The sequence below is a fragment of the Heliangelus exortis genome, chromosome 6, assembly GCF_036169615.1.
Source record: "Heliangelus exortis chromosome 6, bHelExo1.hap1, whole genome shotgun sequence".
In the NCBI taxonomy this organism is placed as follows: Eukaryota; Metazoa; Chordata; class Aves; order Apodiformes; family Trochilidae; genus Heliangelus; species Heliangelus exortis.
In genome coordinates, this window is record NC_092427.1 from 1725436 (window position 1) to 1752985 (window position 27550).

Below are 27550 nucleotides of genomic sequence, written 5' to 3' on the forward strand. Positions count from 1 at the left end.
TGTAAAAGCGTTTAAGTGTTGTAATTCTTAATCACAGAGCAGACAGGATGTTAAACCTCTGTGTAATGGCACACAAGTAGCATAAAGGCAGGAACATAAGTTCCAGGACAGAAAAATTAAGTTGTGGATGTAAATTTCCTCATATTATCCATGCTTAGTAAAAAAAGGAGGCTTCAGCTATCCAAAATGTATCACTTCTGCCTGTAAAATGATACATTTACATTAAAAAATTCTTTTAGCTTAACACAGCTTCTGGAATTCCTTTTGGGTATTCTGTTATGCTGGAAAAAAAAATGGAAGAAAAAGGAAAAAAAAAAGGAAAAAAAGAATGAAAAAAAAAAGAAAAAAAGAAAAAAAGAAAAATAAAAAGGCACTGCACACAATGTTTGGGTTTTTTTCCCTGTTCCCTCAGGTTTTTACAAATGGATTTTACAAGTCCCTCACCAACTTTGAAAGATAACAGATTTGTAAGTATTTCCTGATGGAAATTAAAGTCTTTATTGACAGTGCTATCTCTGAATGAAGGTTTGTGCTCAGACAGTGCTTCTGAGAATTCCTGGCTCCCCTTCTTCCATCCTTTCATACTTTGTACATTCCTGATTCCTGTTTCCACAGGGGGAGTCCCATTCCAAAGTGTCACTTCACAGAACCTGTTACAATTTTCCTCTCATCTGTCTGTGAAGTTTCTTAGGGGAATTTCCTTTTGCCTGGCACCTCCCTTGATTCAGTTCCTGCAGTGTGGCAAGTAGCTTGGATGGGACTTTCCCTGGGATTTCTTGGGTTTTCCTTGCTATTTTTATTTCTTTCAGGCTGAAAACTCTTGTCTTGGACCATTTTTCAGTAAAAAAACATGCCTGCCTTCTTATCAGCTTCCAGCTGTAGCTCATGGATCCTCCTGCTTTCCTGCACTCAATCCCTTGAGTGAAGGAATATTTGGTTTTTTCCAGTTTTAAGTTATACACAGATGGGGATTTCCCTGTTGCTTACTGGATATTTGAAACTGGCCAAAGCAGTGGAAAAAATATTTTGCATTTTATTGCTTGTAGGAAATACCCAGCATTACCAAGAGACTTGACAAGATTATCTAACTTAGACCTTTTCCATGCCTAATTTTCATGGTCCACGTTCAAGTTTTATGTAATCTTCAGTAAAAGGGAGGGATTGCTTCAGCAGGTCTCTTTGGATTTTTTCCCCTTTTCTGCAGAATATTGCAGCCATAGAAACAAAACAAAGCTGAGAAGATTTTCTCCCTTCTTGGCTTTTACCCAGTTATTGTTTTCCCATGCTTGTGAACTTCTGCCCTGAAGTACCTAAATTCTGAAATGTTTCTTTTCTCACCTTCCTCCTGCTTGATGTTGCCTTTTATTGTCCAATCTCCCCGAGCTTGGAACCATCCCATTTTGAATGGTTTTTCCCATTATGCCTGCACATCCTTTATGCATTCTTTTAGAGGAACTGCTGAGAAAAAACACAGATAAACAAACATTTGTGGGTTTGAAAGGCTCAGTTCCCTGTGGAAGAGCACAGAGACAACATGCTTTTATTATTTATCAAAATATTACCCTGTAAATGTTTTTCATTTGACTGCAAATAATGATTACTGACCAAGATCCATTTTCTTAGATTTTTGTCCTGTACAGCCATAAAAAAAAATTCAGGATTTGGCCTAACTATCTGAATGCATTTAAAAAAAAAATATGCAGTATATGCTCCCCTCTGACAGGCAGGTTTTGGAAGGTTTAATTATGAAATACAATTGGTCTCTCAAAATATTTGTCTCACCACAATCCCTGCCTGAATAAGTGGAGAAAACCAGCAAATGTGCAGACAGAAAAAATAAGTTGGGTTGTAATTAATGGACATGCACTGAAAACTGCTGTGGCAAAATGCTTCACCCTTTGGCAGGGGGTTTATTTTTTCCTGTTGAAAGGAAAATTTCTTTTTATTTTTTCCTGTTTATTTTTTCCTGTTGAAAGGAAAATTTCTTTTTTATTTTTTCCTGTTTATTTTTTCCTGTTGAAAGGAAAATTTCTTTTTAATTTTTTCCTGTTTATTTTTTCCTGTTGCAAGACTGTGTCTCAGTGTGAAAACCTCTTCTTTTCTCTCCAGAAAATGATGAGCCCTGATGCTTCTGGCACATCCCACAATGAGATGGAAACCAGTAACCAAGCACTAAAGAACTGGAAGGCAAGTTCTAGGAAGTACCTGCTGGAATCATGGCAATAAGCTGAAAGATTCTTAACTCTCCCCCAGTTTGTTTAACTTGTTCTCTGCTCTTCAGGGGTCCAGGCTGGTGTTGGTATCTGTGGTAATTACACTTGCAAGTCTAAGGGAAATATTTATGCCAAGTGTTAGAAACAAATAAAGGGCTTACTTAAGGTTTGGTTTGGTTTTGTTCCCTTGGAAGGAAAAAAAAAAATCAAAATATTTTTCTTTTTACTATCTAGGGAAGCACTGCAAAATAGAAGAGCTGATTTTTAATGTAAATTAAATGCTGAGGCAGAGGTTTTTAAAGCAGAGGCAGTACCTGATAAAGCCAGACTTTGAAAAGAAACAGCTAAAGGACATTAATAAATCTGGGGACAGCTCTGAGGTATGGAGAATGCTGCCAGCAGTCAGTACCTGGGGAGCTGTGTAAGAGGTGCAGGTTAGAGAAATAAGAGTAATATTTCCTTCTCAGTTTAAAGGACTATGGGGGTGTTGCAGACTGGAATATGCTGCATGGAGTTTTCAGTGGCAGATTAAGAACCAGTGTGATAAAAGTCATGGGTAGAGCAACAGGAGGAGTTCCTGTAGGCTGTCAAGGAGGTGGTTTCAGTGAAGTGTTGTTTGGCCTGTAAATGACTGAGCAGAAATCATGGCTTCAATATTAAAAGCTATTAAAATATAATGACCAGGTTAGGCATAGTCAGGCTGGCACAGGCTTTTCTGAAAGCTGGTGTTGGTTTTCCAGTCAGAAATGTTTGGATGTTATAGGCAGAAGAGGTCATTATCACCACCTGGCTGTTGACTGACATTATCTTCAGCTGATGGGAATTGCTCTCAAATATCTGGATGGTTCATGGCTTTAAAGGAGCCACCTTCCCCCTGGAGTTACCTCCCTTTGGGCTGTTTCCTTCTCCCTCCTTTCCTTTTCAGCCTCCAAAAAAACCCCCACTATATTGTGCATGGCTGTCATGTAGAATAACTGAAAGCTGAAACAGTTTCTGATGTCTACAGAGCTGGCTGAAATGTATTTTTGTTTTCTGAGTGCTTAATTTTTCATTTAATGCATTTTTGGGGCTGTAGAGAGAACTCTGTGAACTCAATGAAGAAAATGCTGAGCTGCAGAAAGAGATTGGAAAGCTCCAAGAAGAGATTGCCCAGTGCAGCTCAAAGCCTTTGCCACAAAATCAGGTAAAGCTTGAAATGTTTTGCTCTTTGTCTTTTGGGAGCTCACATTTTTATGGGGTCAGTTCTAGGCTGCTGGGACCAGTTGTTCAGCATTTGAACCTCTACTGGTTTCATTATAAAACAGAGCTTGAATTCTATATTCTGATTTTACCTGGCAAGATAACATGAAGCTGAGGATAGAGAAAGAAGTAGAAGTATCTGAAATGCTGAAAACTGAAGGAAGAAAAGCAGAAAAATGCTTAATGGGAGACCCTGGGATAAAAAATACACAAAGCATGGGTCATTTTTAAGTACTCTGATTTTATATTTCCTGGGTAGGAGGATGGAAGGAAGGGAGTGTGCCCATTCTATGGCAGAGGCAGAGTTTATTTTAACCCAAATTGAGGTTAACTTGGTGCCAGTCTCTCCTGTGAGCCCAGCTCAGCAACAAGTCCATGTGCAGCTGGCTAAACCCCAGTGATACCAAGCAGGCTGCCAGGCAGGACCCAGACTCTCGTTTGGTGAAATTACTGCAGATTCTGAGGGGTTCAGAAACCTGAACTTGCTTCCTGGACATTTCAGCTTCTAAAAACCTGTTTTCGTTCCAAACTGGAACAAACCCAAATATTTTGGGAAATTTACGATGAAATGAAAACTGTGACTTTTTTTTTGTTTGTTTTTTTTGTTTATACAGAGATTGAAACTCTGTGCAGGTGTTACCTGGTTCAGCACTAACAGTATCAAAACATCAGCTTTCTAAATCCCATTTCTAACTTCAGGGGATGCTGATCAGTCGAACCTCCTGAATTTTCCTTGTCCCTGGAGAGGGCAAGGCTCCTCTAGAAGGAAAATTGGATTTTCCTTGTCCCTGGAGAGGGCAAGGCTCCTCTAGAAGGAAAATTGGATTTTCCTTGTCCCTGGAGAGGGCAAGGCTCCTCTAGAAGGAAAATTGGATTTTCCTTGTCCCTGGAGAGGGCAAGGCTCCTCTAGAAGAAAAATTGGATTTTCCTTGTCCCTGGAGAGGGCAAGGCTCCTCTAGAAGGAAAATTGGGCATGAACAGGGACCTACACCCAGCATCTGAATTACCTTCAGGAAGAATGTCTCTGCTGGCTGCTGAGGGAATGGAAAGTGGGCTCACAGATAAGATGAGAGTTGTGAAGATAGTGGCAGAAATGTTTTAATCACCCTGATTATTTTATCTTGACACCAGCAGTATTTTTTTTTTCCCAAGCAGGCTTTCATTTTAAAATAGTCATGGAAAAGAGTTATCTGAAGCTCCCTCAGGTCTGGCAAAGCCTTTCCTAACCAACACTCTTAAGCATGGTTGTGTTCTACTCTATTTATAAAATTTTTGGCTCCTCTGATCTGCTTTGCTGAGCTGGCAACACACAGGGCTGCTTGCTGGCTTCTCATTGCTGTAGAGCAGTGATGCACTTGGGCAAAAATAAATGGGAACCCAAATGACTCTGATACTTCCTTTTTTGCAAGGTTTAGATACCAAAAGTAGTCTGCTTCTGCAGGTGGAAATGCCCATGGACTTCATGAAATATTTATGGGGGAAGGTCATGTTTAAGTTCAACATTAATCATCAAAAGAGGGGAAAAAAAAACTACCTCACTGACTAAAACCCCAGTAATAGATAAATCCAACAAGTCAGATTAGTTACAAGAGTTAGACCTGGTTTACCAGCCATGTTTTCAATCTGCTTCACTATTAATTTTTTTCAAAACAAGGCATATGTAGCACTTCAAGGAAAAACTACTGTTCATTTTTCCATTCTGCAGTAAGTAACAGAAATTATTTTTTTTTTTTTTTCCCCCTGTCTCGTTTCTAAAACGCCAGATTAAAAAGGAAGTAGCAGAAATGAAACTGAATTTCAGTCACCTGGAAGAGGTGCAGGGTGATTATCCAGAGCTGAACACTCACTGTGTTTTTGATGTAGCTACAAAAATCCCATTCAGCCTGAACAGAAATGAGGCACTGCTCACTTTTGAAGATGAAGAAGGTATGATGCACATGTTGAGTATAAACTTTATGTTTCTGATGAAATTCATTGCCAAAGGGATAACTCTAGTATTCATATTTGATACACGTTGAGAGCATCCTTTGGCAGCATTAAAATATAAATATATATATTGAAAAAGATTCTACTTTTCTAGACTACTCCAAAGATAATATATTTTGCCTCTAACCAGTGAGATTTTATGGAAATAGACAAGCCTGGAGACATGGATAGGGATCTGGTTGCCTTAATGTTAGTTATGTCTGCTTCACTGATGCAAAAGAAGATTTTGCTGAAGTGGCTGGGGAATGGTTTTGGTCATAATGATTAAACAAGCCTCTTCTTATCTGAAAATTTGTGTTTGTTTGTTTTTTTTTTTTTCCTTAGTTGCCCAGAAGCTGATAAAAATGGATAAATACACTGTGGATCTGGACAGCAAAACAGCACATATAAGAGGGAAGCCCACTGCACTTGGTATGGGAGTCAAATTTGAGGTAAGCAGCTGAAATATGAAACTGTGAAGATGCAAACTTGTAGTTTAAAAAAAAAAAAAAAGGCTTGACGTTCAGGTTTTTTGAGGGTTTTCAGTCACAAAGCACACCAAAAAAACCAAAAAAAAAAAAAACTAAAAAACCAAACCCACAATCTTTTTTTTTTTTTTTTAGCTCCATGTCACTATTTCTGGCAAGAAGATCAATGTTTCTGAAGTCCCTGAGCTACCCATTCCTGAGGAGTGGATGAGAGACAAACTAGAGCTGAATTTCCAGAAATCTGAATATGGAGGAGGGGAAGTAAAAGATGTGTGCTATGACAAGCAGTCTGGAGCAGCTGCTGTGACATTCCTCAGGCCTGGAGGTACCATGAGATACTCTGGTGGGGAGATGTAGGGGCCATAATGCCCCTCCTGCCTTCTGTTCCATTCCTTACTGCATTCTGTGTTAACTTAAAACACTGAGTGTAGCAAATTCATCCCAGGGAGAGTCCAATAGATCAGGAAAAGATGTGGCTTCACCCTCCACCTCTGTAAATAAAGCAGTATTTCTTCATATTCCTTTTTTATTAAATATGACCCGATAGGCAGCTTGTGAGCTTTAGTTATTCCTTGGTCAAAAACCTGGTTTTCTTTTCTTTTTTTTTTTTTTTTTTTTCTTTCTATTGCTGGAGACTTGTATTGCAACAAGAAAATTAGGAAAATGGTTTTGATTTTAGCCCTTTTTTCCTGAAAATGAATTTAGGCAGGCTTTCAGATTGCCCAACTGTATGAAAGTCTATGAAGGTCAGGGGAGCCACATCCATTTAGAGCAGCTGCTTTAGATTTATTTCAGAAGCTTTTGAGGATATTTAATGATTTTGCTTGGGTTTTGAAATGCCATATAAACTTTCTGCAAAATGCATGTAAAGAATCTCCAAGTATGCTGTCACTTATTGGCTTCTAGACCCCTGCAGGAAATATTCCTCTGTTCTTTGATAAGCTCACAAAATGCATTTTGGGTTGCATTACCCTGACTTCTCTTTTTGTCCTTCTCCTTACAGCAGCAAACAGCTTTGTGAGACGTGCCAAATACCCTTTCCATGTAAATGGGAATTTCTATAGGCTCTCTGTGTCCCCAGCCACCTGTGTACACTTGGAAAAGCTGCAGGTAAAAGAATCTCCTCCACAAGCAGAGCAGATACGTGGGAAAGATGAGATATGGGCAGGATTTTTGGTTCTGAGGACTGCAGGAGCTTTTTTGTCATGCGTGTTGTGAAACTTATTAGCAAGTGTGAGCCTGCAGCAGGCTGCTCTGCTGCTAATCTCATGTTTTGCAGGCTGAAAGCTATAATTTATTTTAAAAGGGTGTGCATGCCTGTCTTTGATCAAATTATATCCCCACTTACCATGCAGCCCGTGCTAGACGGGAGGCAGATACTGAATTGTTTGTGAAGTGGGTTAATAGCAGACACAACAACATCTTCCTGAGTCACCAAGCACTGTCACACTCATCCCTAATGAGAGGATGCTGACAGCCTCAGCAGAGACCCTTCTTGTTCCACCAAATGTTGGCTCATTCATCTTTTTTCATTCACTCAGCCCAAAGACTGACTTTCTTTCCCTGCAACACTCCACTGCTTGCTCGTGGTGTTCTCGGGGAAACTGTCTGTGTAGTTGCTATGAATAGATGGTAATCAAGGCAGTATTGTGTATATAATCAGCCCTTTTTAATTAAAGCATTGTCTGGAGTGTGTGTGTGTGTGTGTTTGAGGCAGGTGGGACTCATGGCATTGTGTGGAGTGATGCTGTCTGCAGACATCAGGCATCCCCAAATCCCACGTGGGGGGGTGTGGAGTGGGGCACCCTTTGTGATGCTCTTTGTGCTTGGTCCTGGCTGGCAGAGTTGGGAACTCTTGTGATTTTTTTGGGTTTTTTTTTTTTTTTTTTTTTTCAGTGACAGAAATAGACAGCACTGTCTAAAGGCTTCAAATGTCATGAAGGATCCCAGCCATACCTGATCAGGGAGGTTTTTATCTCCAGTGTCTGCCAGTTCCTGTAGAGACATCGTGCAGCAGCTGGTGTTTAATGCACATTGGTTTTTCTTTCCTCAATAGGTCTACGGTGGGGTTTCTAAGAAGACCATCCTGTTGAAAGGAATTCCAGAGGTGGAAGATGATGAGGAAAGTGTAGAGGACATGATTAAAATCCATTTTCAAAAGCCCAGCAGAGGCGGTGGGGAAATAGAGAATATCAAATATGTATCAGGACAAGGAGTGTGTGTTTGGTTTGAGGAGGATACTTCAAATTCCACGTAGGACGTTGTAGAAAGACCTAAGGAAGTTCTCACCACAGGCACAGGAAGCTCAGGAGACATGGTGCTTTTATGTTCTGAAATGTCTACCTGGAGAAGAGGAGCTGCCTGCCTTTCTGATCTGTGAAACATCACAGATTTTGTATAAAAATTCAGTAAAACTCCTGCCTGGTGGTCCAGAGCTTCCTGATTGAAGTCACAGAAAAAGCCTCCACCAGCACTTGGAACTTAATCTGTTTTCTGCAAACCTGCAGGTTTTGTATTGTGTGAATTTTAGATAGTGGGGTCCCACACATCTAGAGTGGGATAAATCTTTCCCTTCTTAAATTTTGATTACAAAAGCTAGATGTGATCACAACCAAAAGTGGCTTTAAAGTGCCCTAGCTTCAGCAGGTAGCTCTGACACAACACCAGCCTGGCTGGGGTAACACAATTATCCTGTCATGCCATAAAATCTGCAGCATTGAGTAAGTAGAATTAAAGTAGAAAAAGGGGCAATGCAAAAGCACCACAGATTTACTCAAAAATTGCACTTTGTAAGAAATGCTATAGCAGTCATATTGCTTTTTTGCTGTCAAAATGCTGTTAGTTCTCCTAGGATCTGATGCAAATTTTTCTGAGCTTCTGTTACCTTCAGCACTTAAGGGCTGGATTTGATGAGCTTGAAGGTCTTTTCCAACCAAAACAGTCCCATGATGCCATAACTTCCTAACCTGATCCATTGTTTGGTTTTAATGCTTGTTTCTACAATTACATTTTACCTCGTTTGTGGTCGTGTTTTTGCTTCCTTTAAAACCTTGCACTTGAGATGGATTCAATCTCCAACATCTGGCTCTGTAACCATCCCTGGGAAGCTCTGGGAGGCTGAGTAGAAAGGGGATCAGCTGGAAAAAAAGCAAAAAGAATTCAGTGCAAATTAATTTTGCAGCATGGAAGGTCCCCCTTTTTGTTTCCAGTCCATCCTTCTCATTGTGGAAGATCTTTAAAATAAAATGGAATTGCAAAACCAGAGGATGATTTCTTTTCCACGGAGGAATGTGGCTCCTTCTCTGCTGTCACCTTTTCCCTTTGCTACCCCCGTGGGCTGAAATGGTTTGGCAATAATTTGAACTTCAAAGTAGCACGGGTCTCACCTGGGAAAATAGCTTTTTTCATAGCTTTTTGCCATTTTAGTCTGCAGGAGAAGGACCACACACCCAACTCCTGCAAGAAGAGCACCACAAATATGCCTCACGTATTCATTATTCTAGAAAAAGTGTTAATAGGTAAATAGATACAGTTGGATATGGGAAACTGAGAGCTGCCAGCACCACAGTTGATGTTGAAGTTACTGATGGGTGAGATGCATGGGGCTGCAGCACCTCTTGCTGTTTAGTGCCTGGAAAGGCACTGACAATTGATTACCTGACAATTACAAAACAAAACAAAACAAAAAAAAAGTAGTTTTGAGTATTGCTAGAGACTGTGTACTTTTGCATGCAGCAGCTTTAAAATGTTGGTAAGATCAGATGACTTTAAAGCAGAGGAAATCCTGATGAAGGTTAAAAATGTCATGAATTTTAACTGTATAAACACAGCAAAGCAAATCCTTTTAAAACAGAGAAAGTTTTAAATCCTCTTTAAGGCATCACAGTGTGTGGGAGCAGTGAGTAGCTGTGGGATGGAAGTAGTAAAATCAAGATGAGATTTTTAAGTAACATTTGAAGACACACATTACTTGTATCTTGGGGTTTTTTCTGATTAATTGATTATAATGTTTAAATTTGAAAGCAGAAGTGGTGCTACATGACATGCTGTAAGTGTTTTAATGCTGGCAAACAATGTAGCATTCAGCTGATGTGTTTACAAGTGGCGATATCCTTTTCCATTTTTTTTTCCCCCAACCTACCTGAGCAAACTGTTGTTTCAGTGGAAGTTGTTACTTCTAAAATACAAACACTCCACATTTTCACAGCTGCACCTTTCCCCAGCTCGAGTCAGTCAGATAGGGACGACTAAGACCCCCCAGCTTCGGCAGAAATAGGGGAAAAGGGAGTTTTAGTGTGCAAAAATGGGGTTTTAATGTGCAAAAATAAGGTTTTTGCTGCTTCTGTGGCTGCCCCACGGCGGGGCGGCCGAGAGGAGGCGGCGGCCCCCCCGCCGGGCTCCTGGAACGCCGCTCCCGACGCTTTTCTTTCGTTTTCATCACCGGATCGGGGCCGGCCGAACCTTCCACCACCTCACCCGGTTTTTCTGCCAGCTTTCAGCGTCGGATCGAGCCTGCTCGGGGGTTCAGCCGCCCTCCGAGCCGTCCCCCAGCCCTCGGCGGAGCGGAGGCCATGGCAAGTGGCGGGGGGCCAGCAGGGCGCTGAGGGGAAGGCGGGAGGGAGTCCCGGCTGGGACAGGGGTTGGGGCTGCCCGATCAAGAGAAGAGCCGCAGTCCCCACAGGAGATCGGGGATGGTTGCGGGGGGGTTGTGCTGTGAGGTTTGGGAGGGGAAGCGCGGCCCTTCTCGCCTCCCGAGCCCCCTGACAGCGGGGCTGCCCCGGGCTGAGGGCGGAGCGGCCATTTCCTGATGAGCAGCTTGAGGAGGGCTGCGGGCAATGGCGGCGTGAGGGGAAGCAGTGAACCCCCTAAGGGAACCCCTGAGAGAACCCTCTGAGAGAACCCCCTGAGTGAACTCTGAGTGAGCCCTCCAAGTGAACCCCCCGAGTGGCTGAACCCTCTCCACCCGTGTCTCCGTTCCCACACGGGCAGTACCCGTGGCCCTCCTGCCCTTCCCCTTCATCCCTGGCAGCGGCAGCTCTGCTTTCCCACTTACTTGTATGAATATTTCCGGGTTTTTTTTAAGTAGCAGTGAGACCCAACAAGGTCTGTGGGCACGTGTTGACATCTGGCCCCTCATCAGTGTCCCTCATTTCACCAAGAAACAGCAAATGCACTGGCTGAACCTTGAGCTTCTCTCCTGCTCTCCTCAAATTGGAGCTGCTCCTCTCCTCTCCCAGCTTTGAGCTTCTCCTCTCCTCCCCAACCTTGAGCTTCTCTTCTCCTTCTCTTCCCAAATTTGAGCTGCACCTTTCCTTCTCTCCCAACCTTGACCTTCTCCTCTCCTCCCCAACCTTGAGCTTCTCCTCTCCTTCTCTCCCCAAATTTGAGCTTCTCCTCTCCTTCATCCTCTCCCCATCTTCTGCAGCTCCACGTTGCTCTCCAGCAGCAGTCCCTGAGCACAGGCTTGGCTTAGCAGGGATTCAGCACGCAGCAACTGTCAGCTTGTGAATTCTTTCTTTTTTTTTTTTTTTTTTTCATTTTTCTTTTTTTCTTTTTCTTTTTACTCCTAACCTCAGTAGCAGGCATGAGTGGTGGCTCCAAAACACCAGCTGCCAAGGTGTGAGGTGGTGTCTGGCAGCTGAGGGCTCCCGCTCGCGCTGCCTCGGCGGCGTGAAGCGTGAGAAAGCTCTGTGTGAAACTCCTTCAGCCTTTGGAAGCACCTTGTTTGTATTCCCTGCCTGGTGTCTCATTAGTGCAGAAAACTTGCTTTCACACGGATGTTGCCACCAAAGTAATTGCCTGATCTAATTAGAGCTCCTGGCTCTTTAAATTTGATGGGTGATGAGAAAAAAAAACATAAAAAAAGAGGTCTCGTGTCTTGGTGAATGAAAATCCAGCGTGGCTGCACAGTCTGACTGAGTGTGTCTCCTCACTGCCTTCAGAAACACTGCCCTGGTGGTCCACATGGCTTTGGATCACATCTACAAAGTGTTCACCCTGGTGGCACTTTCTGCTGGCTGTGCTGGTCCTCAGGTGTTGTGCAGCCCAGGTCCAGAAGAAACTTTGTAAGAGAAATCTCAAGAGTTTTGGTGGAATGAGTGGCCTCAAGTACAGTCACTGTGAAGTTCTGGAGGGTTTGTTCCCATGAACACTGCCAGGCAGACATTGCTGAGTTATTTGCTGTCTTCTAGAAAGTCAATGAACTGTTAAAAAATCCCCCTTAGTGTTTGACCACATACAGCGATTTTTTTTTTCCTGTGATATTCCCAGTGAAATAGTACTGTTTATGTCTGTGTAATAAGGATGGAAAGAAAATACACTTTCCTTAACAAGACATGGATGCAAATCCTATTTAAGGATGGGTTTCATGTTTGCAGCACCGGGAGGTTTGGCTGTGATGAAAATCATGTGTGTGTAGCTGGTTGTTTCATGCACTGTGAGTCTCAGATGACTGGGATTATGTTCTTCCAATTTAGGAAGGTTATCCATTCAGTAAGTAGAGAGAGATCAGTCAGAGCACAACCCTGGCTCCCAGCTCCCATGAATTTTACAAGGAAGAACGTGCTGAATCTGACCTTCCCACAGTCTTTACAGAATAGGACCCGCAGTTAAAATTTTTCATTCACTTCAAATTTGGCATATTAGAAACAGCAAACAACCTTGGCAGTGTGACACTGGACCTTTCCTGTGAGCAGCTGTTAAATTTAGATGTCATTTTTCCTGCTCTAAGAAGAGATTGAGAGGGTGTAAATTATACTTAGAGAGTCAGGAGGGTTTTGGTTTTTTTTTTTACTGCACAGTAATATAAGGGTGCCTGAGGGAGCCTGGTGTTCATGGAAATCTGATTCAGCAGTCTTCTTAATTAGCTACTAAACACTCAAGTCTGTGCCAAGGGAAGGGGAGTCACTTCAGCTGTCAGGGTGAATCTGGGTGACTTCTGCAGGATGTCCCCTCTACCCTTGGGTTTACCACGTGCCACATCTCTTTGTGCAGGCATCAGGAGAAGCTGATAAATCAGCAAGGAGGATTGTTGTCACTGGTGTCCCACATGGCCTTCTGCACCATGATGTCATGACTGACATCCTGATAATTCACTTCCAAAAGTCGAGGAATAATGGTGGAGATGTGGAAGAAGTGAAGTATCCAACAGAGAAGAAAGGAGTTGCCTATGTAACTTTTGAAGACCAAGCAGGTATTTAGTTTCATAGCCTGTAGTAAGTAGAACCCTCCCCCAAAGAGTTAGCCATACAGTCTTAATCCCAAAACAAATTATTTAAAATTGTTTGCTGGTACTAGGTTTTTATAGATCTGGGAGATTAACACCTCTCTTTTAGTCATTCAGAGCTTTTTTGATTTCTGTTCAGTGCAGACATGACTCTGAAGAGGCTTTATGCAAAGCATTTTGTTGCATTTATTTTAGGAATGAACTTACACTCTGCATAACAGATAGGATTTTTGTAGTCAAGCCTTTGGAAATAAATCTCTGTCAATTAACATTTAAGAAGACAGGCTGCTGTCTCTCTCTCAACAATTTTGACTAATACATAAAATATTAGGCAAGAGTATTGAGATGCCTGCCATCAGACTGACAAAGGCACATGATCTGACTGCACAGCAAGTGACTCTGGCTTTCCCTTTAGTTGTAGAGAGTGTCCTAAAGAAGGATCAGCATCTACTGGAGGACCAGAGGCTGTCCAGATCCTATCCCCTGACAGTAACTCGTTACTGTGGAAATGTAAGCTCGTTAGTAATTAACCTACCTGTGCTTCCATTGCTACTCCCCCCACTACTTAACCTCTCTAATTCACAATTCCAGGTCTTCAGCTCTGTCACATCTCTCCTCAACATGTCTGTTTTCAAAGACCACTTGGTTTTAGAAGAGCTGATCCAAGAGCTTCAGAAGAAGAGCACAGATCTGAGCTTTGGCCCTTTGCAGCCCAATGGGATTATTTCTGTTCAAGGGTCATTTCCAGCAATCCAATCCCTCAGAGACTTTCTCTTCCTTAAAGCAAAATCCCTGTCAGAGAAGGAGCAAAGAGGAGACCAAGAGTCCCACCAGAGGCCACAGCAGCACAGACTTAGCAGGGAGCCAAAGCATCCCAGTCAGGATGGGGAAAAACAAGTGGTGGTTCTGGACGCAGACACCTACTACTACATGAAGTGCTTTTACCCCAAGATATTCCAAATAAATGCTGATGTTGTGATTTCTGACACCACTGATGGTGATGTAACTACAGTCTGCATTGAGAGCAGGTCTGGTGCTGGACAGGCATTGAGGGTCAGAGAGCAAATTGAAAGTCAGTATATAGAGCTCCACCAGGTTTTACGTAAGGAAAGGATCTACTTTGAGAAGAGCACCAGAGATGAAAAGAAGAGATACACAGCAGTGTGTAAAACCCTCAAATCCCTCCACCCTTCTGTTTTGCCCATTTTTTATAATACTCACCTTGATATTATAGGCACTTCTTCAGAGATTTTTAAATTTACAGAGGAGATGATCAGTAAGATTCAGAAGCTGTCTCAGGCCAGGTAGGATGTTAGTGTTCAGACTTTTTACACAGCCTGCTTCTCGTGCAGACTCTTCTGGTACAACACACATGATCTCTCATGAGCTTAGAGACCAAAGCTGGGCCTCCTCTGTGCAGGCAGAGCCACTTTCCTCCTTTTTATGAGCTGTGTTCTGGGCACTTTTGCACTTGTTCTTGCTGTTGGGGAGCACATGGTGAGAAAAGGTTTTTTTTATTTAAAAAAAAAAGAGTTCTCAGTAGCATAAGAAGTCAGACTGACAAAGCTGGGTGAGCCAACCTGATGTAAGATGCTGCTCTGAACTTGCATTTTTTATGCAAGGAGATGACCAGTGAGAAGCCTTTTTCTGTTGCCTTTATCTGCCAAAGGGAGTTCTTGTCATTGAGCTGTGTGAAGAAGATAAAGCTTTGACACTTGAGGGAATGAAATGCTTATTAAATTGATAGGCTTGTCATGTCCTCAGAAAGGCCTTAGAAGACAGCACTGGAAGTTCTTGACAGTAGAAAATAAGTGAGTTTTTAATCATGGGAGCAATAATGTGGGTTTTTTTCCCAGCTGTAATGACATCTGCAGCATCCCTTGACAGCGTGTTATTCAGACATGAAAGTATTATCACAAGTTTTGATGGGAAAATCTGGAATCAGATTCTCTTTATGCAAATCCACTTCTGTACCCATTGCAGGGGTCCAAATGCCCAGACCAAGTTAGGCTTTTTGTAAAACCAGCTTAGAAAAGAAACCTTTGTTTTGCCATGTCAGTGTGTTCAGCAGACTTTGTGAAAACAGAGTGGGGGGAAAAATGTCAAAAGTTTTATGCCATTAAAGAAATCAGTTATAAAAAATACTGTGCCTGTGTCCCCCTGACCTCTGGTTGGAAGCCCAAGCACTGATCAAGCTGTTAAACAGGTGCTGATGCTTTGTATGAAATTATCCCAACCAAATGGGATGATGATGATGGTGATGATGATGATGATGATGAGCTTAAGGGCTTTGCTGAATGGGTATTTGGGGGAATATTCCTTAAGGGATTCATCCCTTGCCACGTATCCAGGAGGCTCAGTGAGGGGGTGGGAGATAGGGGTGTCCAGGGATCCCCTTCTCTGCTCCCCAGGGAACTCTCCAGAGCTGTTCCCAGTGCTCCCCACAGAGCTCACACAAAGCTGGGAAGTTTTTCAGCCGTGCAAAAGAGAAAATCCTCTCTGAAGGATAATCCTTTAATGAAATTAATGCCCTTTGCTGGTGCCAGGGTTGGGCTTGTCTTCTTTTTTTCTGAAGAGCCTCATTTTTTTCCTGATTTGTAGCATTAGGGAATCACAGAACGGTTTGGGTTGGATGAGACCTTAAAGGTCATCTAGGGCCAAATCCCTCCCCCTGCATGGGCAGGGATGAATTATAAATATATATAAAATTATAAAGCCACATGAATGTATTTCCCCTTTGCTTCAATAATCTTTAGGGCCAGGCTGGCACACCAGTGCTACTGGGATCCTGACTGGTTACTACTGGCCGAGTGTCACTTCTCAAGTTTGACAACTGAGGAGTTTGCAGCACCAGTGCAGGTGTCATTCAGGCCTGGCTGCCTGGTAAGCACATCAGGTTTTTTTTTTCAGTCAAAACCTGCAGATCTTGAAAACATCCCAGCTGGATAAAATAATTGCTGAATCCTTGCTGTGTTGCTCCAGCTCCTCTTCTGCTTCCCTCGCCACGTGCCCCTTGGCCACCACGTCCTTGGCAGAGCTGGGGCTGTTCCTCACCCACCAGCCAGCATTGTCTCATTGTGTGCTGCTGCTGCTGCTCTCCCATCTGCTCTCAGCCCCGGGATGCCATTTCTTTAGACAAAAAAAAAAAAAAAAAGAGCTTTTTTGCCTTGGTGGTTTTGTGTCTGTGGAGTGCCTGGTCAATAGGGAGCTGGACGCGGGGTGGATGAGCACGTAGCAGCTATTGTTCTGCTCCAGCCTTTCTGAGACTTCATTTTCCTCTTCATTTGCAGCAGCCTTGGCCAGGAGCACCCCCTCTTTGTCACCTCTGGTGGGTCCTTGTGGGGAGCAAGGACAGCACAGGGGCTTTAGGAGTGACAGTGAGAGGCACGTGGCTGAGCTGCTCTAAAATTCAACCTTGCAGAGGAACCTGTTCTCTGTGGCACTGATCCACCAGGAGAGGCTGGAGTTTGCTGTAAAATACAAAAAGCATTCCAGGGGAATAACATCATCCTTGAAGCACTTATTTGTTCCTTCCTTCACAATGCAGATAGCACGGAAAACAATAGATGTTTAGCAAAAAAAAAAAACCCCAAACCAAAAAAAACAAGTCCCCTCGTATCATTACCATGAATACTTGAGTAACAACAAATCAGTGTTAGGTCTGGGGGGAGACTTGGGAGCTCTCATCCTCACAGTTGTTTTTATGGCAAGCAGAACACTCCTGGATTTATTAAACTCCACCAAGGCATTTAGGATTTGTGTCTGGGAAACCAGGTGGATGTTGAAATCTTGATGGATGTAATGGTTTAACTAACAGAAGAAACAAAAACAATTAACCCAAGGAAATCACCTGACAAGGCAATGGGATAGAAGGAACAGAGAGAGCTAGAGGCAGGTACTAGAAACTTTAGTGGGCTGATTGCCCAAGAAGCTTGAATCAGCTAAAAACCTGCCCTTGGGGTGACCTTGAGTAATTGTAACATGAAAACCACCCTGCAGAAGTGAAGATCCCTGCATGGCTCCAGCCCCTCCACCCGCTCAGCTCCCACAATAAAATTAAAATTAAAAGCCACTGCACCTTTAAATGAAAACCAGGAGACCCTGCAGCCATCAGCTTCAAGAGAAGGGATTGTCAGCTCCAGGAAGAGCCCAGTGAGCAAGGAATATGCTAAAAATGGTGATTTCCAAGGTATAAAACATATGTGTGGTAGCTCTGTGGGAATAAGACCCCCCCCAGCACCCCTTTCTGCCCAGAACCACAAATAAATTGCTAATGCCCTGACCCTGTGTGTTCCTGGCTTGCACACTGGGTTAAGAAGCCCCATTTTGGGACAGCAAGAGCAGATGTTACTCCCAGGTGTAAACCAGTGGTACCAACTCAGGTTTTGCACTTTTAATTGGAAAGGAGAATTTGCTACTGGGATCTCAACAAAATGTTGGCTCTTATTGCTGTGTGGACACTTGCTGCACTTCACCAGAAGGGAACACGTTGTTGTAAAAACACAAAGCCTAATTTTGACATCAGGCACAACACCAAGCCTAAAAAAAAAAAAAAAAAAACAAAAAATAGAAGGTGACAAAGGGCAGCAGAATCTGAGCACAGATTCTGGCAGCACCCCGCTGCAGTCAGTGGGTTAAAGCACCATTTTTTTGTCACCTGAAAAAAACCTGATATTCCAAGAGACAATTCAGCATCCCTCAGCAGGAAAATACTGTGCAGTTTGGAGGCAAAAGCAATCTCCTTGTTGGCCAGAGGGGACGGGGGAGATAGGAGGAGGAGGAATGATTTACTGGAGTCCTTTTGCTGTCACTGTCAGCACAAGGCAGGACAAAGGCAGGACAAAGCCTCCTTCACTCCCCACTGCACCTGAGCATCTCATTCTGCAAGGTAAAGGATGTATCTGATTGCTGTGGGAAGGAAGTTGTTCCATTTAGGAAAAAAAAAAAGCCCTTCCTGGAATTTTAATTGTTGTCATCAGGTCTGCCACCTCTGCAACTTGCCCTGTGCATTTGTTAAAGGGAGAAGACCCCATCCTGCAGCAGCCCCATCGTGTCCCCTGCAAGGTGGCAAGGCCAGAGTGGTCTTTGCCTAAGGAAGAAGCAGTTGCTGCTTTTTGAAGCTGTGTCTTTCTTACAAAAATAAAAACAAAAAATAAAAACAAAGCGTAGGAAGACTAAAGAGCGTTGCTAGCAAACAGCTCACTCCTCACAACAGCTCTCAGGCTGGTGTCTTCATCCGGCCACACTGGAGGCTCAGCAACATAAAACCCAGCTGGAAGGAGTCAGCAGTCATCAGCTGAGATGGTTGGGGGTGGCTGGGGGTCAGTCCCTGCTGGGGTCAGCTGGGGACCTTCCCTTCTCCCGGCAGGAGAGAGGAGATGAACTTCCCAGACCCTGGATCCGGAGGAGCTGAGGCTCTGCCTTGGCTCAGCTTCAGCTCCGGGGAGGCTCCTGTAAACAAACACACACACACAGACACGTTCCTGGTTTGCTGCACATCTTGTGGGAGAGGAAAGCAGCTGGAGAGCAGGGCCAGGCTACAGAATTCCAAAGGGAAATTCCTCCTCCGTTGCACAACATTTCTCTGGTGGCTTCGACCCTCGGCGTGGCTGGTGGGGGTTTGGGATACCTGGCTGCCATCCAGTGTCATTCCACATAACTCATTTCTGGTCCTTTGGGTTTGTACCTTCCATCTGCCACGCTCACTGCTGAAAGGACCTTTTCCCTTTTAAACCAAGGGCTTGGTGAAAGCCATGTAGATACTTCCCCTGCCATCAGAGGATGGGTCTTCCCTGACTCCTGCAGCAGGCTGCCCAAAGAGACAGCTTGGGTGGGAGGAAAAGGGATAATAATGATTAATTTGAATTATTTTTAAAAAACAACAGCAAGAAACAAAGAGAAAAACTGAGTCAAACCTGCACAACAATTGACAGAGCCTGGTCTGGTCATCCTTTTTCCTTAGCTCCAGGGAGTTGCAGAACATCTGCTGGAAAACAAGCTCCTTTTTCTGCTCCTCCTAACACAGCTTTCCTTTGTCTCCTGACACCCATTAACGACCTTTGAAGAAATCTCCTAAAAGCAACTGGGTTAGGGAGAAATACAACTTCTAATGGCAGCAGCCAACCTTGCATCCAAGCTGCTCTCCAGGTGGATTTCCCAGCTGGACACTGCTGCTGCCTTTGTAACAACCCCAGCAGGAGGGAGCAACTTTACCCCCCAAAAAACTCTGTATAAAATAAAGGAGAAACCAAGTTCTGTTATCTTTCTACAGCTGAAATCATTCCACAGTCCTTGGCTTGCTGACATGGCAGAGGAGGAACCCTCTGTGGGACACAGAGGTGGCAGAATTCTTGCTGGACCCAGGTGTGTAGAGGAAGGGTTGGGTTTTCACCAAGGCAGAGCTGATGCTGAGCATCCCTGCCCAAGCTGTAAGCACACAGGAGGTATGGAGCTGCTCCATCAACAGCTGGATTGCCAGGAAGCTGAACAGGAGCCAGCAGTGTGCCCAGGTGGCCAAGAAGGCCAATGGCATCCTGGGCTGGCTCAGGAACAGCGTGGCCAGCAGGTCCAGGGAAGGGATTCTGCCCCTGTGCTCAGCCCTGGGGAGGCCACAGCTTGAGTCCTGTGTCCAGTTCTGGGCCCCTCAGCTCAGGAAGGAGATTGAGGTGCTGGAGCAGGTCCAAAGGAGGCAACTGGGCTGGGGAAGGGATCCAGCACAGATCCTATGAGGAGAGGCTGAGGGAGCTGGGGGTGTTGAGGCTGGAGAAGAGGAGGCTCAGGGGAGACCTCATCACTCTCTCCAACTCCCTGAAAGGAGGTTGGAGCCAGGGGGGGGTTGGGCTCTTTTCCCAGGCAACTCTCAGCAAGACAAGAGGGCACAAGAGGTCTCAAGTTGTGCCAGGGGAGGTTTAGGTTGGACATTAGAAAGAATTTCTTTCTGGAGAGGGTGCTCAGGCATTGGAATGGGCTGCCCAGGGAAGGGGTGGATTCTCCATCCCTGGAGATATTTCAAAAGAGCCTGGATGTGGCACTCAGTGCCATGGGCTGGGAACCACGGGGGGAGTGGAGCAAGGGTTGGACTTGATGAGCTCTGAGGTCCCTTCCAACCCAGCCAGTTCTATGATTCTATGATTCTATGATAATTCCTGGGAAGCTCCTGGCTTCCAGAATATGGAGATGGCCCCTATCAGGTCAGGTCCTGACCAGCAGGTCCCCAGGTGAGGTGCTCCAAGGGCTGGACAGGAGATGGAGCCCTGGCCACCTCTCCCAGCAGGTTCCCCAAGCCCGAGGTGGTCCCATCCAGCTCCTCTTGCCATAAACACGGGGAGCACAAGAGGGAGCCAGATGCTTTGGAGCTGAGATCCCAAAGCCTCTGCTGGGGTCCTGCCGGGACCCTGGAGAAGGAGATGCCAGAAGCAGGTCCTGCTCTGTCCCTTTGCTGGTGGGAGCAGAGCTCAGGTCACAGTTGTTGGGAGCAGATGCTGGGAGGTGTTCTTCCATCTTTCAAGGTTCCATAAAAATGGGTAAGGGAATGGAACACTGAGTTCACACAGGAATTATGGACGCCCCCAGCACTGCTCTCACCCATCCCCTGTTAAACATGAGAGCCCTGGGCCAGGGGAGCCCAGGGTGGCACCACACAGGGCAGGTCACCTTGGTGTCCCCAGGAGCTGGGGGGACAGCCACCCCATGGACACAGAAAGAAGGGACCAGAAGGGCAGAGGCAGCAGATCTGCTCTCTGGAGGTGATGCCCCTCACTGAGCCCCATCCCTCAGAGGACCTGCTCTGGAAAGCTGCTCTTGGATCCCACCTGCCCTGCACTGCTCTCAGGCTCCTCTTCTCCTCCAGATCCCACCAAGGACAAGGGTTTGGGAGGAGAAAAACCACCACAGCTGCAGGCCACTGCTGCAGTCAAGAATATAACCCTTCCTGCACATTACACCAACCCACCCCACCACCTCTTGGCGTAGATGGAACCCACCCCACCTCCTCTTGACACGGATGGAACCCATCCTATGTTTTTTGGCACAGATGGAACCCACCCCACCTCCTCTTGGCATAGAGGGAACCCACCCCATCTCCTCTTGGCATGGCTGGAACCCATCCCACCTCTTTTTGGCATAGATGGAACCCACCCCATTTCTTCTTGGCATGAATGGAACCCATCCCATGTTTTTTGGCACAGATGGAACCCATCCCATGTTTTTTGGCATAGATGGAACCCATCCCACCTCCTCTTGGCGTAGATAGAACCCACCCCATTTCTTCTTGGCATGGATGGAACCCATCCCATGTTTTTTGGCACAGATGGAACCCATCCCACTCCTCCTGGCATGGCTGGTGCTGAGGTGCTGGTACCTGCCCACAGCTTTGACTTCCAGTCAAGGCACACTTCAAACACAAAATAAAAAAACCCCAAACCCTACCATTTTGGCAGGGATTCTGGCAAGCCTTTCCCAGTGCACAGGGGGACTTAATGTTGCAGAAAATCACCATTTTTCTCCTTGTCTGGGTGCTTCTGGTTGTTAGCAGATAGCTCTGGGGCAGACCCAGCCAGTTCCTAGCAGCTGATGAGTTCTCTTGCACTCAGTGAACGCCACCCCAGAGCATTTTTTTTCCTCCTTCCCCCAGGATTTCAGTTGGTTTTTTTTTTCTCAGGCATCCTTTACGTTTTCCCAACTTTCTGGATAACTGAGAGACTGAAACATCTGCACTGCCAAAGCCAATGAGAGAGGAAAAGCTCCTGCAGGGTCATTAATGCTGAGCCCTGAGAGGCCTGGAGGGGCTGGGGTTTTATTGGCAATGGGCAGGGAAAGGCCCCTGGAGGTATTTTCCTGGAGGTATTCCTTCAGGGATAGGTGTCATGGAGATGGAAAAAAGGACAGGAGCTGGGAGCACAGCCTTACCTAGGGACAGTTTTACCTGTAATTCCCAAACCACACTGAAAACAGGGGGACAGATGCTGCTGTTGGGAGCAGCTGGAGAGTTTTCCCCACACACGGAGCTGCTACAGCACCTTCCCACCCCCAGCAGAGCCCCCACGAGCAACCCAGAGGGAAGAAAGAGAGAAAAAGAGTTTGATTAGGAAAGGTAAAGCCAGGATTCAGAAAAGCCCCAAAAGAACAGCATTGGTAATGGCAGAGCTACCCCCAGCCCCACATCACTGCTCCCCAAGGTGCCTGCCCCAAGCTCACCCCATCCCATCCTGCCCACACCTCCCTCCTTTCCCTCTCCCCCTCCAACCAGCTCTGGGCTTCTCCCCCTCCTCAGAATCCTCCTCCCAGCCTCCAGGAGAGCTGAGGATTAACTGGAACCATCTGCTTGGCTCCTTCCCCTCCCCACCCCACTCAGCTTTCCTCTCCCAGCAGCTCAGCTCCAGGGACAACTTTCCCACCACCTTTCCTCTCCCCACACCGGGGCTGTTGGGCTACCAAACACTCACTGTGGGCCACATCACCACCTGCAGGAGGTGCCTCAAGCCTTGCTGGTACCTCTGGTGCATTTTGAGCAGTTTGGGTCACGGGCTGAGGTTCTGAGGGGGGGAATATGGAGGAGGCTGGGGATGGGCAGTGCTGCTGTAGGAACCCCCCAGTGATGTCTGATTAAAGGTGAGAGTGATGCTTATCTCACCAGAACTGAAGTGTTAAGTCAGACCAGTTGCTGAAAAGTAACTTTAAAGTTTAAAATAAGTTTAGAGTTGCTGGGGGGTAGTCAGTCAGCCTCCTCTAAGGAGAACTTCTCCTCGGGGTGCTCCCCAGGTGGCACCCCCAGCCATCCCCCTGGGCAGAGTCTCCATGAACAGCAGCACAGCTGACAAATTCCAGACAGTTCTTGGTGTTTAGGGAATTCCTGTGCCTCTACTTACCCACCTGCTTTGTTGCTGGGTGGGGAAATCCAAGGAAGGCAGCAGGGAGCTGGTGGTGCCTCTCCTGCCAGGATTCTCCCAGATGTGCAGCCTGGGCTGAGCCTTGCTTTAGTTCCTGAGCATTTGGGGTGCCTGGAGCCCTGGTACCTCACACAGACTGATCCAGGGGGGGGTCTGTGGCCCTGTGATTTGCCTGGGGGCAAATCCTGCAGGTTGAGAGGGTCTCGGAGTTAAAACCCTACAAAACGAGCGTGCCAGAGACCTCCCACACGTGCTCGGATTGCTCAGCACCTCCCCCTGAGCTGATCCACTCCTGGGCTTTCTTCATCTCACCTGGATTGCTGCTGCAGGTCAGGCAGTGCTGGGGCAGATCCATCACCACCCCTCAGCTTGCAGCAAAGGCAAACAGCAGCAAATGCAAAGGAAAAGTGCTGGAGCAGCTCTGGAGCCAGGATGGGAATTGGGGGTGTTCAGCCTGGAGCAGAGAAGGTTCCAGGGAGACCTCAGAGCACCTTCCAGTGCCTGAAAGGGGCTGCAGGAAAGCTGGGGAGGGACTTGGGACAAGGGCCTGGAGGGATGGGATGAGGGGGAAGGGTTTTAAGCTGAAAGAGGGGAGATTTAGATGAGATATTGAGAAGGAATCTTTTGGGGTGAGGGTGCTGAGCCCCTGTCCCAGGTTCCCAGAGAAGCTGTGGCTGCCCCATCCCTGGCAGTGCTGAAGGTTGGATGGGGTTTGGAGCACCCTGGGAGGTGTTCCTGCCCATGGCAGGGGGGTTGGAAGGTCCCTTCCTACCCAAACCCCTCAGTGAGGCTGTGAAACAGGAGGAAAGAGTTAAGCAAGCTCTGTCTGCCCCCCCAGGGACAGCCCAGTGCAACTTGTAAACACTTGCTGTCTCCTTTCCAGGTGGTAATTACAACAGCTTCCCCCCCCTCCCCAACTCAGGATGACATCAAGGGGCTGACAATTTCCTGGAGAAAGCAGCTGTGTTTCCAGTAATGAGCCCGAGGAGCAGTGGGATGGGATCCCTGCACAGTTGTAGCAGCAGCTCTGGCACGTGAGCCCCCCCAGACCCTTTGATAATTCCTGCTGGAATTTCTCAGAGGTCTTTGTTTCCCCCTCTGTTGTTCTGCCAAGCTGCAAACAGGCTGTCTGCTTCTCCTGCTGAGGATTTTTTCCCTTCAAATATTTCCTGGGGGCTGTTCCCATCGGGTGAGGGGGACACACGGAATGGGCTGAGGGGGGGAGAGGGCAAACTGGGGCAAGTTACCAAAGCAGCCAAGGGAAAAGCACAGGGCTGGGTGTTAAGGGGTTTCTGGGAGGACACAGCTTTTTCTATCAAGCAGTTTGATGAAACATAGATTTTTCTTTTTTTTTTTTTTTTTTTTTTTAACGGTTTTGGTTTGTTTTTCACAGAAGGAATTAATTTTCTGCAGGCCCAGGAGTTGGAGGAGCAGCTCCACCCCCTTCACCTGGCACCTTCCCCCCTTCACAAGTGACTTTGCAAATAACCTTTAATAGGGAAAACAAAGCAGGGTTGTCAAATATTGCTGCCAGGTGGCCTTTGCAGCTTCTTCCCAACCCCACAAGGCCAAGACCAGCTGGAAACCAAACAGACAGGATTGGGATGTTTGCTCTTCTCAGTGGTTGCCTGGGTGAGGAGGTATTGGGTGTCCTCCTGGGCCAATAAAACCCTTTGAGCAGGGCCACAGGTGATGTTTGAATTTCAGTTTGTGCTGGTGCATGCTCAGGAAAAAAACCTCAGCAGGGCTGGGGCATGGGGACAGCAGCAGGTTCAGAGCTAAAGTGCCTCCTGCCTGGCTCTGGAGTCAGCATCACAGCCTTGGCAGGAGCTGGAGCTTCATCCTCTCCTTTGGGCTTCAGTGGGCACCCAATAAATTGATTTTTAATGATTCTTCTGCTTTTCCCTGTGTCTGAGCCAGCCCTGTGTGCCCTCCTCATCTCCTCAGGGCTTTGCTGCTGGTTTGAGCCTGCCCAGGGTTTGAGTTCCCCAAATCCAGGTGCTCTGCTGGGAATATCCAGGGAGTTTGGCCACATCCAGGCCGGCAGGAAAACTCCTGTGCTTCCAGGTTTTCTCCCTCCTGGACTGACTCAGCACCTCCCAGAGAGCCTTCTCTCCAAGGCACCTTCACCACCTGAGTTTCTTGGCCCATTTCTCAGCAGTTTCCCCTCTGCCTTGGTGCTGGAAGAGCCAAAGCCCCTTGGGGATGTGACCCCTGCCTGCCTCTGTGTGGGAGAGGAGGAAATTATTAGGAAATAATTAGGAATTATTAGGAAATTATTATGAAATAATTCTCCAGATATGAACATATTTCCATAGGCTGCCCAGGATTTCTGCTCAGCCCTGGCTGGAAGAGTTCAGTGCCCTTTTTGACCCCTCTGGGAAGAAGGGTGGCAGGGAAAGCTTGTATTGTATTAATTCTGTTAAAAATGAGTATTTTCACTACCTAGACAAAAGCCTTCAATCTCCAGGGCCATCAGTCTGTACCCCTGACGAAGATGGAATGAAAGGCAAAACATAATTACTTGCATATTACTCCATTTGACATCTTAAATATTGAGACATCTCTCTAGTCTGAAATCCTTCACAGGAAGGAGTTTGTGGCACCTCAGCCTCAGGAAATTTTGAGCAGAGGAAGTGATAATGGTTTTTTTCTTCATTTGGGCTCCTGGTATAATATGATTTGGTTTTCCACAGATGCTACAACCTCATGCTATGAACTTTTGGTCCCACCTGCCATGAACTTCAGGCTGTGTCTCTCTGGAGACATTTTCCATGCTTGTCCAGTGTATTAACATAAAATTTGAGGCAATGCATCCTTTATATGTATATATATATATATATATATTTTTTTTTTTTTTTAGAGCAAGCATTATGTGCAATGAGTATACATGTCATGTGTTTTCATAACTGTCAAAGTACTGTAATTTCTTTATTATTTTATGGATTGAAAAACTGAGGCAAAGAGGGCAAACACTTGCCTGGGGCAACTCATTCAACAGCAGAATAAAAATTGACAATAACACAGCTCAGGCCAGAGAAATATTAACACTTTGCCAGCCCTGAGCATGCCCTGGACACCAGACCCCACATCATGGCTTTGTCCCTAGAGCCCTCTGTGTGGGCTCAGTGCCCTTCAAAGGGACATTTTAACTGGAAAACAGATTAAAAACGCTGAAAAAAAAATTGAAAATGATGAGAATAACAACTGCTGAATTTGGAGGGATTAAAGCTGGTGCCTTAAGAGGAGGAGCAGAGGCTGAGTTGTGGCTCCTGATAATATTGTGAGAATCAGAAAACCCCAAGGAGCTGGGGGTGAGGCTGCTGAGGGCTGAGCAGGGGACATTTGGGGACAAATTCCCCAAGTGTTGGATTTTTCCTGTTGAAATCCTGACTTTTCCTGCTGGTGAGCATTCCCCGGGGCTCTGCTCTCACACTCAGCTCTCTGCTTTGGGGTCTTCACAGGGCTGGAAAATACTTTGCCAACATTGTCAAGGTTGAAAAGAAATGAAGACTTGTGAAAACTTCTCCTCCTTAGCCAAAAAACTGACTTAGCAGACAAGACTTGGGGGTTTTGGGGTTTTTTGTTTTGTTTTGCTGGGTCTGTCTTGTGAAAATGTGTTTTTCTGCAGCATGCTGTGCCCCAAACCTGGGTATTTTAGAGCTTAATCCCAGAGTTTGTTTTGTGGAACAAACCATTTTTGTGCCTTTCTTTCCCCTTTGGTTGTGTCTGGATGTTTGTGCTTGGGAGGGTCTGGAGCAAGAGTGGGGAAATCAGGGATAAAATAATAATAATAATAATAATAATAATAATAATAATAATAATATCAGGGTAAGCCACCTCAGCTCTAAAATGTCATTTTTAAAGCTGTTCATGTGCTGAATGGGGGGGCAGCTGGTGATGGGAGGGTGGCAGGAGCAGGGACACCCCTGGATGGGTGACCCTGGGAAGTTCCTTCCATCCCAAACCATTCCATGGTCCCACTCAATGATTCTCTGAGAATTCAGTGGAATTACCCCATGAGGAGGGTTCCCAGCAGGTCCTGGGGGTATCCCCAGGGATAACCCACTCCCTGTTTCCCTGTGTTGGTCCAGATGGACCCAGATTCCCAAATCCTGGGGAGGAATCCCAGAGTTTGGATCCTGCTGGAGCACAAAACCATGGCAACACAGGGCTAAGCATCCCTAGGCTGTTGAGTTTGGCCTCTGAAGGGTGTTTTTCCTCCAGCTATTTTTGTGTATTTATTTTTATGGGGATTTTAACAGTTGAGCTCGAGTGAGAGTTAATTAATTTTTTTTTTTTTTTTTTGTCCCTCCTTGCAGTTGCCCCTTAAATGGCAACTGGTGATGCACTGGGAGATGGTTCTCACTTCAAAAGCCTCAGGGAGAAAATAGCTTGGCTTGCCTGAGAATCACACTGCTTGCATGGCATTTAAAAAAAAAAAATAAAAATTTGAAATTGGGCTAAAAAAATCCAGAACAGGAGCCAGTGGGGAGGAGGAATGTTTGATTTCCATGCCAGCCTGCAGGTTCC

General features: G+C 45.8%; 2 protein-coding genes across 4 annotated transcripts; both read left to right on the top strand.

Annotated features, from left to right (window-relative positions):
- Positions 1-371: 371 nt before the first annotated feature.
- NMI (N-myc and STAT interactor) lies at positions 372-9164 on the top strand. 2 transcript variants are annotated; one of them, XM_071746366.1, is made up of 8 exons: positions 372-467; positions 2110-2191; positions 3293-3396; positions 5216-5378; positions 5763-5869; positions 6041-6230; positions 6909-7015; positions 7962-9164. In XM_071746366.1, exons 1-8 carry the CDS (start codon positions 423-425, stop codon positions 8160-8162), a joined length of 999 nt encoding a protein of 332 aa, XP_071602467.1. In that variant the 5' UTR covers positions 372-422; the 3' UTR covers positions 8163-9164. The 2 variants fall into 2 exon arrangements, with proteins under 2 accessions (XP_071602467.1, XP_071602468.1); XM_071746367.1 differs by lacking the exon at positions 2110-2191 and having other exon boundaries at positions 408-467; positions 3289-3396.
- A 1004-nt stretch (positions 9165-10168) lies between these two features.
- On the top strand, positions 10169-14672 carry RBM43 (RNA binding motif protein 43). Of its 2 annotated transcripts, XM_071746369.1 has the most exons (5): positions 10169-10479; positions 11482-11696; positions 12899-13097; positions 13546-13640; positions 13722-14672. In XM_071746369.1, exons 3-5 carry the CDS (start codon positions 12977-12979, stop codon positions 14436-14438), a joined length of 933 nt encoding a protein of 310 aa, XP_071602470.1. In that variant the 5' UTR covers positions 10169-10479; positions 11482-11696; positions 12899-12976; the 3' UTR covers positions 14439-14672. The 2 variants fall into 2 exon arrangements, with proteins under 2 accessions (XP_071602470.1, XP_071602469.1); XM_071746368.1 differs by lacking the exon at positions 11482-11696 and having other exon boundaries at positions 10175-10479.
- Positions 14673-27550: the final 12878 nt, after the last annotated feature.

Excerpts from the sequence above, each read along its gene's own strand:
- NMI (XM_071746366.1), top strand. The coding sequence starts at position 423 with ATGGATTTTACAAGTCCCTCACCAACTTTGAAAGATAACAGATTT. Across the intron at positions 3,397-5,215 it reads AGCCTTTGCCACAAAATCAG|ATTAAAAAGGAAGTAGCAGA; the intron begins GTAAAGCTTGAA and ends CTAAAACGCCAG. Across the intron at positions 5,870-6,040 it reads GTATGGGAGTCAAATTTGAG|CTCCATGTCACTATTTCTGG; the intron begins GTAAGCAGCTGA and ends TTTTTTTTTTAG.
- RBM43 (XM_071746368.1), top strand. Across the intron at positions 13,098-13,545 it reads AACTTTTGAAGACCAAGCAG|TTGTAGAGAGTGTCCTAAAG; the intron begins GTATTTAGTTTC and ends CTTTCCCTTTAG. Across the intron at positions 13,641-13,721 it reads TAACTCGTTACTGTGGAAAT|GTCTTCAGCTCTGTCACATC; the intron begins GTAAGCTCGTTA and ends TCACAATTCCAG.